The 12,821-nt window shown below is 42.1% G+C and overlaps 1 protein-coding gene across 1 annotated transcript in view; it reads right to left on the bottom strand.

Moving 5' to 3' along the window:
* The window catches only part of pik3cb (phosphatidylinositol-4,5-bisphosphate 3-kinase, catalytic subunit beta), a 55,675-nt gene that overhangs the window by 20,113 nt on the left and 22,741 nt on the right, over positions 1-12,821 (bottom strand). The window contains exons 3-4 of the mRNA XM_038693595.1: positions 6,400-6,595; positions 944-1,172 (exon numbers count right to left, since the gene is read on the bottom strand). Coding sequence (XP_038549523.1) covers positions 944-1,172; positions 6,400-6,558 — 388 coding nt within the window. The 5' untranslated portion in view covers positions 6,559-6,595. The remainder of the gene's footprint in view (positions 1-943; positions 1,173-6,399; positions 6,596-12,821) is intronic.

Here is a 12,821-nt window from a genome sequence, read left to right as displayed (position 1 = left end):
TTACTGTGACACACTGCACGAGGTTAGGGGTGTGTGTGTCGATCCAGACGTGCCTGTGGGGTGCCTTTTGCAAACACCACTTTACTCTGACAAAAAGATCATGTCAGACCAAAGTGGAGCCAGGAGAAGAGAATATCAATACCGTCCAAGTCTCCTTCAATTAAACTCAATTAAACTTGAGACCCTTCTCTCCCTCTTTGCTTATCCTCTGATGATGTGACCCAAGGACTTCCATAATACTGGATATCATTGTTCAGGAGAGGGCTGAATGTGTGCATTTGAGTGCGACTTCACTTGTTAAAGAGTACTAGGATATAGGGGTTCTTTATAATTATGTGTTTTTATGATTTGTATGAAGACAAAATAAAAATAAATGTAGCGTGCATGTAGTTGTGTGCATGCATGTGTCACATTTTAAAATAATGAAGTTGCTAATTATTTTCTTGATTAAACAATTAAATCGCTGTCAATTAAGAAAGTCTTTATTTCTCTTGTGCACCAAATCTGAGTTTCAACAAATGTTTAATCACCTCAGAGGACTGGGCTTTTCTCCAGTACTGCTCGATCCCCCTCTGCTCCTCTAAAAAGGCCTAATCTTCACCAGAGATAATACAAAGTGACAGGTGATGGATGACATGTCAGGAACATGTCCAGTCCATCCTCACACTTCTCTATCAGACAGCAGAGCCACTGATAGGAGCCAGCTGCATATGGGCCTCAGGTCTGATGGCTGGGGTGAATGTGCCGGGTAGGACAGCTACTGGAGGATGTGCTTAAGGCTTGTTGTGTGGGGGGGGAAAGATTTACTGTCCCACTTACCAGCTCTTAAGTGCTTTTCTTTATTGGGAATGTCAAACAGGGACAGTAAACACATCAATCAGGGAGTCTTGTGTGTGAGAGCTTGCACGATAATTTGCCAGTTTTAAAAGTGAAGCTGTCTTACCCTTGCCAATGAGCACGCCGATTTTGGAGTCCAGCAGGCGCTCTGCTCGGCCGCAGTTGCGTGTCACCAGCTTGAGGACTGGTAGGAAAGGGCGGACGTCGCACAACCTGCGAGTTTCGTCCTCCAGTTCTTCGTGCACAGCTGCCTGGTTGACACACTCGAACATGTGGCTCTCCATCTCGCCCAGGGCGGGAAACAAGGGGAACGACTGCGCCTGCTTCCATAAGAGCTGGAAAGGAGACGAATAATTGGAGTTTCACTGAAGTGCTTTTCCACTACAAAACCACAGGAAGCGTTTCTATCATCTCCATTAGACTCAATTACATAAATCCTATTTAGAATATGTGCAACCGGAACAAACAGCATCCTTGTTTTTGGCTTGATGGCCAAACATAATAATCTAATGGTTGTTGAAAGGGTTTGATAAAGCCAGACTTCTTAACCATTACAGCCTTTTGATGGAGTTGAATAACGTGAGCAGCAAAATGCTGTTTTTTTTGTTTGTTTTTTTTAACATATCATAATGGTGTAATATTCTGACAAAAGTATATATTTCATGATCAAAGACAAACATGACTCATGGGAACATGACAGCTTCTGGGCGAGCCACTCAGGATGAGAATAATTATGTCCACCAGCCAATCCTGGCATGATTCATGTCCCTGTGCCCCACACAGCATGATCACAGGGTTGGGTGTCAAGTTATGCGTGTTTGTCTGAGGTTATAGAGCTACGCTGTAGCATCCTGGAACAAGACACGTTTGCCCTCCCAACAAATATCTTCTTCTCCAGAAACCCTCGTGATTTTGTGATCTCACATCTCTCCACAAACATGCAAAATAGAAAAGGGGATTTAATTATTTGATTTTCTTGGCAATGAATTATCAAAGAAATAGCTTTGTTTATTGCCATGCCATCATGATTTGTCAATTAATATAATTTTCTACAGGTTTACAAGCAAGCAGACTGTACAAGTTACAAATGGAAAATGTAGCGTCAGTAACAAATTTTAAAAACAGCTGATGCAGCTGGAAACTGCTTTCTGAGAGATCTAAATTAGTATGACTGAAACAGTCATTCAAAAAAAACTTCTCGGTAACTGTTAAAGGGTTAAGTATATAGATGTCTGGAAGGCCTGCAAATGTCTGGAAATATTCTACCCTTTGGCTAAACTGATGTACACAAAGAAAGAGACTTGTTTATTTGCTATTCAGAACAACCTCTTCAGGTGTAGACAATTTCTGTCTAGGGAAAACGTGTTTAGAGTTGTATCAATGCAACTAGGGCTGTACATATCTAAAGTAATCTAAATTATGTTTATGATTAGTCAATTAATCTAACGACTAATTGTGTATTCTAAAGAAAAAAAATTGTTGCCCATTACTCGATTAACATACCAATTTATCCAAAATAAATCTCAAAAAACATAAATAAATTAATATTTTATTCAATCATACTGATGAAGCACATTAGAATAATGACAATAGTAGCATATCTTAAAATGAATCCAATTTCCAGGTCACTGATAAGTTGTGATAACAACAACAGACATTAATTTCCAACTTTAAATGTTTCTGACATGGAGTTATTTCAGTAGAGTAACTTGCAGTATGATAATCAAATGTATTTCTGCATCAGTGTGGGGCAAAGAATATAACTGAAACGATTTAGACTCCACAGACCGTCTCTACACAGATTGGCTGTAATGTTAGTTTCAGCAGTTTCAGCTGCCGAACGTAAGATGACACACGCTGTCATGTTACCATGACAGCAGCGGGTCAGAAATTACTTTTAACATGAAGGCGAGGAATAAATACACTGCTCAAAAAAATAAAGGGAACACTTAAACAACACAATGTAACTCCAAGTCACTCACACTCCTGTGAAATCAAACTGTCCACTTAGGAAGCAACACTGATTTATAATCAGTTTCACATGCTGTTGTGCAAATGGAATAGACAACAGGTGGAAATTATAGGCAATTAGCAAGACACCCCCAATAAAGGAGTGGTTCTGCAGGTGGTGACCACAGACCACTTCTCAGTTCCTATGCTTCCTGGCTGATGTTTTGGTCACTTTTGAATGCTGGCGGTGCTTTCGCTCTAGTGGTAGCATGAGACGGAGTCTATAACCCACACAAGTGGCTCAGGTAGTGCAGCTCATCCAGGATGGCACATCAATGCGAGCTGTGGCAAGAAGGTTTGCTGTGTCTGTCAGCGTAGTGTCCAGAGCACGGAGGCGCTACCAGGAGACAGGCCAGTACATCAGGAGACGTGGAGGAGGACGTAGGAGGGCAACAACCCAGCAGCAGGACCGCTACCTCTGCCTTTGTGCAAGGAGGAGCAGGAGGAGCACTGCCAGAGCCCTGCAAAATGACCTCCAACACAAATGTGCATGTGTCTGCTCAAACGGTCAGAAACAGACTCCATGGGGGTGGTATGATGGGCCTGATGTCCACAGGTGGGGGTTGTGCTTACAGCCTAACAACGTGCAGGACGTTTGGCATTTGCCAGAGAACACCAAGATTGGCAAATCCGCCACTGGCGCCCTGTGCTCTTCACAGATGAAAACGTGTGACAGACGTGACAGAGTCTGGAGATGCCGTGGAGAACGTTCTGCTGCCTGCAACATCCTCCAGCATTACCGGTTTGGCGGTGGGTCAGTAATGGTGAGGGGTGGCATTTCTTTGGGGGGCCGCACAGCCCTCCATGTGCTCGCCAGAGGTAGCCTGACTGCCATTAGGTAGATGAGATCCTCAGACCCCTTGTGAGACCATATGCTGGTGCGGTTGGCCCTGGGTTCCTCCTAATGCAACACAATGCTAGAGCTCATGTGGCTGGAGTGTGTCAGCAGTTCCTGCAAGAGGAAGGCATTGATGCTATGGACCGGCCCGCCCGTTCCCCAGACCTGAATCCAACTGAGCACATCTGGGACATCATGTCTCGCTCCATCCACCAACGCCACGTTGCACCACAGACTGTCCAGGAGTTGGCGGATGCTTTAGTCCAGGTCTGGGAGGAGATCCCTCAGGAGACCATCCGCCACCTCATCAGGAGCATGCCCAGGCGTTGTAGGGAGGTCATACAGGCACGTGGAGGCCACACACACTACTGAGCCTCATTTTGACTTGTTTTAAGGACATTACATCAAAGTTGGATCGGCCTGTAGTGTGGTTTACCACTTTGATTTTGAGTGCGACTCCCAAATCCAGACCTCCATGGGTTGATAACTTTGATTTCCATTGATAATTTGTGTGTGATTTTGTTGTCAGCACATTCAACTACGTAAAGAAAGGAGTATTTAATGAGATTATTTCATTCATTCAGATCTAGGATGTGTTATTTTAGTGTTCCCTTTATTTTTTTGAGCAGTGTACATTTTTAATGGACTACGTGTCCTTATGCTGATAATGTGCTGTGCTTGTGTGGAGACAAAGTTAACAGGATTGCGGTGCTGCCGTCGATACTTTCGCTTTAGGTGTTCATGCTGCTTCACGTACTCATGGACAACAGTTTTGCTGCAGTGACGCCATTTCCAATTCACAGAGATCACGGAACAGCACGTTGTTGAGTGTCAGTCTAAAATACTCCCAAACTTTAGACGGTCGAAGGCGCGGTCTTGTAGCTGGAGCTTGTCCGGGTGGAATCCCAGCTAACACCGGATGCAGCGATGTTTTGACACGCATAATGCAAGTCGACGTATTTACGTAATCGATTACGTCGACTACAGCCCTAATGCAACACATAATTTTTACATCAAAAACTATAAAATTATCTTTAACATAAGCCATGAGAAGGTAGTACATTAAACTACCAGAAATGCTGTACATTGTAATGCACTCAAATACCACAACCTGAATTTAGTAATAAATTTAGACTGTAATAAATACTAATTTTGCAAAACTTAACATTTAATTGATTCAACTCAGAAGAAATATTCTACATGATGTTGTAATGGAATATATTTTGTAAGATGTTCCTCTGTAAATGAGGTGAAACACGTGTTATAAAAGAAGAGTTTAGCCTCAAACCAAGCCTCAGGGTGGTTAATGCAGGGCTATTGTATTTCAATGCCTTGTATTGTAACTACTGTGTAGTTGAAAACAATACCTCTCACCCATTACCAAAACACATCAACATCACATCAATTATCAAAAAAGCTTCACACTACCACATACTTTGTGGCCCTTTATAAACGATGTGTCAGTGATGGTGACTTCTAGGGCTTCCCCTGTCTATGATTTTCCTAGTTAGTTGATCCCCACATGTTTCTGATCTTAATTCAATTATTTACATCAATATTTTTGGGGCATAAGAAAACGGTTTCAGGGCTGAGAAGGAAAGTAATATTTAACAGTGTTAACACTGTGCTGTATTTTGGAGAAATACAAAACCGTAATAATGAGCCTTTAAAAATTACATTTGACAAGGGGCATGATGTGAGCCGACTGTTAGCGGTAATGATTCTGAATGTGTCAGACCAACCAGCAAGGTGACTAAACATTTTGTAAATTTATTTCAACACAGTATAACATCACTTACCATTGTACAAAACACAGGAATAAAAATCTTCCAACTTCACAAGAACAAACACTTGCAGACTTATCACCACGATGGATGTATGAGGTCACTTACAAAACTAACTTGCTACAAACTTGCTCCTCTCCCTCTTGAAACCCCTTCTGTCCCTGCCTGAACCCGCCCTGTCAAAGTCATCCCCAGAGTTAGAATCCTGGTCGGAGCCGCTGTAAATAACCTCAGTACTGTATTCTCAGTTGTCAAACTGGCCTATGTTGGTATCAGAGGCTGTGTGTAGTCCTGGTATGGCTGTGTTAACTGGGAAGCTGCTGAGCCTGATTCCGTAGCCCGCTAGACCAGCAGATCCCAAAGTTTGGAGTTTGAGGTTTCTTTTTTTCCCCCCTTTTCTTGTGACTAACCCACTGATGAAAATGAATCGTTGCCTTAGTCGACTATTAGGGTGCAGTCCTAGTGACATCTGACCTCCACTTCACAAAATCATCTGTTGTCACTTATGACGTATTGAGCCAGTTGCATGCCTAAAGCAATAGCTACTCGCAAACAAAAAACACCCAGCCAGCCGCTACAGCCACCTCGTCAAAACAGGCATTAGATAATGTTTAACTGACCAGCTGTGTTACTGTGTGTAGAAACTTGTAAGTATAGGTGTGTGGGCTGTAGACTGTGTTCTTCTTTATTAGGACAACAGGCATGTAAGGACAACATAACGTCAGGACACATAACAAGCAAATTAATAAATTTAATCTCCTTGAAGTGTGTTGAAAGTTAAGTTTACAAGAATCTGTTAACTATCTGTGTTGTAACAACGCAGCTGAAATGACCTCACCTCAAAAGCAACATATGGCTTAAAGAACAGCTGATATACAAATCCCATTTTAGCCCAGACTCTTTGCTGTCACCAAAGCCAGTACCACTCACCAGCTTGATGTGCTGAATGGTGGCCTCGCGTGGAACATCCATCTGGATATAGATACCGGTGGGCAGCAGAAAGTCCACAGTGATCTGGTCCAGAGCATGGCCGGCCAGGTGCGGGTGGGCTGCCCATATGTCCAGGAGGTCTGTCATGGCAGGAGGCATGGCAAGGGGCACCACACACCACCTCAACCATAAGGACCTGGAGGGACAGAGGATAACACATTTTAGATTCATGGTTTTAATGAGTGCATTGTAAAAAAGGACATGTTCATTGAAATACGCTTTATTTTCCCCATTCATTCAGATATTTCTTCTCAAAAGGTCACTGATGATTAAAGGGTGTAGGTGTGGGGTAACTACAAATCCGCCTTTAAAAACTTAATTACAGAGGAGAAAATGATAGATAGGTTTTAAAAAAAAAGCTGGACACAATGACAACTGAAGCTAATAGAAAGCAAAATTAGTCATTCATCCTTCTAACATACAACATACAACTCAACCAACCTAAATTCCAAATGCACTTCATGGGAACATGTTAGTCACATGCTGTCACGACGGATAACACTTTCCTGGAAACCTTGCAGCTCAGGGTGATATTCCAGAAAGGCATGAGGCCATTCCTCAACGCTAACTTAGTTGTTTAGACTATTTCAAGTTTGGTTTAAACAATCAAGATAACTGCACATACCTGAGATGAGTTCACAGAAGGCTTTACAAGAATTCAAGAGTTGAACAACTGTGGCTCTATAAACATCTTCAACCCAAATGCAACCCTTGTCAATAATGACAACGCTTTAAAAGCCTCCAGTAATACTGTTTCAAGTCCAAGATGTGTTCAAACACTCCTCCTAAAAAAAACCCACACTTTATCATTCAACATTTCAATCATGTATTTAAATCACCATTGTGCCGTTTCTGCTTGCTTTTCTATTATCCTTTTCATTAACAGCAAATGATTCAGTGTCGTTGTGTCCCTGTGGGGGCAGCACAGTGCTGAGTGCAGAGGGAGGCCCGGTGGCTTTAACTTGGGTGAGGTCCAGTGCTCAGAGGAATGCCCACTAAGCAAACAGAACAAAAAGGTCAGTCTGCCCTCCCCTCATCTGACAATCTGGTCCCCCTAGCTGAGAACACACACAATGAAAACACTCACACTTAGATGCATAACGCATGCCTAAGTAAAAACATATGCACCGTAATGATCAGGTAAGGCAGGAGGGGGTTTAGCCTGCCATGTTCAGAAGTACTTGCTCAGAAAGGCCATTTGTGTCAATCACGAATTGAGAAGACTCAAATCTCAAAATTTGGTGCACAATAGTGTAAACATGCATTCATGAACAAAAAACAAATGCACACATGTGGACACAAACACATGCATGTTAATTGCAGTGAGTTCAATTGAGCTGCAGTAAGTGGCTCCCCAGCTGCTGGTGTAAAACAACCACAGCTTGGTTTCCATTTGGTCTTGTGCCTCAACCACAGCTGTACAGTCACATCACTACCACCTGCCCTTTTCTCATTACCTCGTCCTCAAATGGCCCAGTACATTAACTCTTCCAGTATGCCACAGGTCAATCTCCATTTTCCTCTCGATCCACCCATTAAATAATGACAGCTCTGATTGCCTCTAATGGTCTTCCCCCTCTAAGGTAAGTGCTCCAGCTACCAGTTATGCCACGTGCCTGAGGATGAAGCAATATCTGCAGTGCATTTGGAGCCACGCACTCAGCAACTTAACATTATCAGCCATACAAAAGAAACCGTCTTGTGTGTGTTTCTGTGTGCTGCTCAAACTGTGCTACTGTATGTGACATGGGGTGACGCAGACGTAATCACTTAAACCCAACAGAAACAACCACACATCATGCTACGCAGGAATGCTGATGTAGGAAATAACTCCTACATACAATACAATGTTTTACTCTCTCACACACACACACACACACACACACTTCCAGGCCGCAACAAGACAACACACAGCACCACAAGAAACTGTTCAAATGAACAGTTGGAGGGCGGCTGTGGCTCAGGAGAGAGTGGGTTGCCCGTTAATTGGAAGGTCAGTGGTTCAGTCCCCGGGTGCATGTCGAAGTATCCTTGGGCAAGATACTGAACCCCGAATTGTCCCTGCATACGAGTGTGTGTGAATGTTAGCTTGTGTTTGAGCACTTGGGCTCAGTGCGTGAATGGAGAATGTATTGTAAAAGCGCTTTGAGTGGTCGAAAAGACTAGAAAGGCGCTATACAAATACGGAGCATTTACAGACAGTGGCGAGCATGTAACATCCCAAGGTGCACAGTTACATACTTAAATAGTAACATGACACCCAGCATGTCTGTCTGACGCACTGACAACACTGAGTGATCAGGGATGGATGAAGTACATGTGCGCCTATGCATATAAACACTTGTCTCATTAATTATGGGCCTCTAGAATGACGTTTTCACACCAGACAGCTTGAATAGTGTCTCATCCTGCTGTGATGCAGACACACTTGTCTCTCATACACACACACACACGTAAGCAGGGTTACTGAAGATGTGGTGGCAGACAGCCAGAGGTCTACTGCAAGGTCAGGTTTCAGCGGGTGGATCAGAGTAGAACAAGTGGTTTGCAAGATTGCTGAGAAAGAGCGTTTCATGTGACAACAAGCAGAAGAGCCTGAAGGGATCCATGGTTAGCCAGCGTAAACGATGTATCACTATGGTGACTCCAGTCCACAGCTCCCCAGGCATACTTTGATGACCAATTGCTTTTGTAGGTGCAGGACTATGATCTGACTTACGTGTGCTTTGCCGGTTTTCTGTGCACACCAAGGCAGATTTTAAATTTAGGTAACAATTACAACAACTGTGATTCAAGGCATTTTGTGTTTAATTTTTGTTTATATAGGATATTCATTATTGTTCCAAATGCTCCCTTGCTCGTTTCCTTTCACACACCCAAAATACAGCTGTTGACATACCTCTTTCAATCTCCACGTCTGATCAAATATCTGACATGGAGACTCAGTTACATCTTTTACAAAACTCCTGAAATCAGGTCTTTTCTGTGAAGCCCATAGTCTTTAGACTTTTTATTCTTGACTTGTGTAATTGTTTTGCACTGGAAAGGGGTGAGTCGGTAAATCAAAAGGACAGTTGTTAGACAAACTGCTTTAGTTTTGTGAAAATGCCACTGAAGGTAGATGGGAAGACCGAACAATATAACCTCCAACATACAGCACACTGCAACCAAGTCAGCCACAAAATCATACACTATAGAGAAAGTAAAATCTTTGCTTGTAATAGAAGCAGTTCCTCTAAACCAGTGACATGTTGTGAAGGCTTTCATGTCCAGATGCATTTATGGTTATTTAAACACTGGCGTTACTCAGCACTCCCTTTCTAAAGCTCTCTGTCTGACAGTAAGAGCCCTGTGAGGCGCTCTACAATGGAGTGTGTGTCCACGCATCTGTGTCTCTGACTGACTGAAAAAGAAAGGCTAACATAAGTGTGTGTGTGTGTGTGTGTGTGTGTGTGTGTGTGTGTGTGTGTGTGTGTGTGTGTGTGTGTGTGTGTGTGTGTGAGTAAAAGGTCACGCCTGGTGATTAAGAATCCTGTGATACATTTGTCCACACTGTGCTAAAAATAAAGTTCACAAAGAGGATCTAAGACCTCTTCACCTCCTCACTACAAAAACTGTACTGCTATAAATGAGTACACACAGGCAATACTGAGGCTGAATCAGTGTTTCCATCTCTGGGCAAGCAGAGTGAGTGAGTTTTACAAAAATATAGACACTTTCGAAGTGTCTCGAAGAAAATTTATTGATGAAGAAAGGATTAATTGATAAACTCACGACAGACGGTCTTAAAATAAGCGGTTGGTCCAAGAAAGCCATTTATAAAGGATGTCGCTTTGGGCTCTGGGAAATTCTGAGTATTTTTTATAGTTCTACTTACTTTGTTGTTTGAACGACTGCACCACATATCTTGTTTCACTTTCAGCCACTAACCGCAATGGCACAGAATGATACAGAGTTTATACAGCTGTAACACACACTAAACAATCTGCAAACAAATAAATAAAAAAAATAAATAAAAAAAAGGCATATTTCTATAGACATTTGTATACATAAGCTTTTCGAAAGCAAAAAATGATCAGATCTGTGAATTTGAAGATAAAAATCTGTATGTAAAATCTGAATATTTATTCAGGTTGTGATGTTTGCATTTGGAAAACAGTTTTACATGTGTTGAAATTGCTTGGTATTTGTGCGTGGATTGGAACACGCATTTGTGAGTACTCAAAATTACACACAAATGGTTGTACACGTGTAAATCTTCCTTTATATTTGTATATCACATAATACACATTTGTGACCATTTTGAGTCTAATGTCACCCTATAATAACACAACAAAGCTGGATGCTATTGTACTGCACCACCACAGGCTGTAGACTAAACGTTTTTAATCACAAGAAGCAAGGACAGACACTGAAGTTTATCCCAGCAACAGCACATGATCCATTCAATAATGTGTAAACTGTCAGAGGGGTAGAGATGAATTAACTGTGCTTGTAGCTTTGTGCACAATATACTTACTGCGTGCAAATCTGTCTGAATATTAGTTTGTGTTGGCCTGTGTGTGTGTGAAGGTTAACAGGAAAGCTGTTAAGCTCAACAGTATGTGTTTGTTTAGGCGGTGTGTGGATAAGTGGTCAGCTGGGGTGTGGGTGTGTGTGGCGGCACTAGCACTTAGTGTATTCAGGAGTGGATGTAGGCGGAGGCTGTAGACAGTAAACACACAGTCAGGTGTAACGGTCATTCTAACTCTGACACACTGTGACGGGGTCAGTGACTAGACTAGTTTGTGCATGTTCATGTATGACTTTGTGTTTGTCCAAAGTGACTGTCATATGTTTACATTAACTACTTACAAGCTAAACCTGAACATGAAGGAAATGTAACAAAAAACCTTTAGGCCAGTATGAGGTCCTAAAGGTTTTTGTTACATTTCCTTCATTATATAATACACACCTTTTCATGATTTGATTTTTACACCTTTGCTGCATCCAACAACTATTTCTTGCTTCAATGCCTTAGTTCCTCCACAGGGATCAGTTTCATCTAATTTTACCAAATCAAATCATCTTCTAAGTGCTACTTCCTACAGGAAACAAAGATGCGTCTTGCTCGGAACTATAAATGAGGAAGTGTCTTCAACACCAGTTCCCCCTGTAGAAATATTCTCACAGCCACTAAAACAAACAAACTGCCTTCATGCATACTGTATACGAGAGGAAACGTGAATGAAGTCATTGAGTGGAAGTGTTTGTGAGTGAAAGTGTGTGTGTAAAGTTTGTCAGGACCACATCCAGACAACCAACAGTCCCTCATCACACTAACCACCGCCTGTGACACACTGGCACATGCTTGCTTCTCAGACAGGAAGCAATGACAGTAGATAGGAAATGGGTGACAAACAACTAGAGCAAAAGTCCCTACCAGTCATTGATAAAAAGCTGATGACCACTGAATCAGACACTGAGCTGTTATTCATTTCCTGATGGAGGTATTTTTAATGGTTGTTTACTGTATTCTAGTCTAATCAACATGATCTTTGCATGACTGGTAGGCACAACAATGTTGTTTATACACATCCAGATTTAAACAGAATCCAAAGCATGCTCATTATCAGCGCTTCTCCTGGGATATAAAGGATTATTTCAAAAGAGTGTGTTCAGTACGCCAGATTAAAGATGGGTGCTTTGGTCACAAATCAAAAAAAAGAGGTGTTCAAACTGAAGTGAGTTTTAGAGGCGGTAGGACAGCACTTAAAGTGAATACAAAGATGTGAGTGGACAAAATGAGACGCAAATTTGTCCTGGGCAGCAGAAATTTAGACATCTACACAAGTTGAAAATGTTTTAACTGGCTACAGCTAACGTCTGTAGAGTAATAAATAGGCCATTTCCAGTGAATGTTAAAATACAGTCATATTTCTGCAAAACACAGATGATAATTTGCAGAACGTGAATAGCTCTCTCCACCCTCTAATTCCTTCTATGTCCCGTTCTACATTTTCATCTAGCTTTCCTTTTTCCTTCATGAATGTTCTTTGTTCTCCTGACCTGGCGCCAGCCTTTGTCTCTACTCATCTCCCAAGTATCCCAGTAATCCCAGACCATCTCATTGTTATTAGGCAGAGGGGAAGATGTTTCACCCAGCGTCACTGACATCACAATCATGACTTTATCAGGCGCGGACAACCTGAGTAATGGATTACCTTATGGCATCATGACGTTTTCACTGAGCCAAGTCCAAAATTCCTACTGCATTACAGTTCACCTGCAAGCATTAATCCACTGTGACACTAACCACATCCAATCCTTTGCCTATTGTTACATCATAGGGAGAAAAGCTGATCACATATAATATCTTGTGA

The sequence above is a fragment of the Micropterus salmoides genome, unplaced genomic scaffold (assembly GCF_014851395.1).
Source record: "Micropterus salmoides isolate LMB-PRFRI ecotype aquatic unplaced genomic scaffold, ASM1485139v1 Ms_hic_scaffold_3, whole genome shotgun sequence".
NCBI lineage: Eukaryota > Metazoa > Chordata > Actinopteri > Centrarchiformes > Centrarchidae > Micropterus > Micropterus salmoides.
Note: the sequence above shows the minus strand (reverse complement) of the source record. Positions and strands in the feature narration are given on the sequence as shown.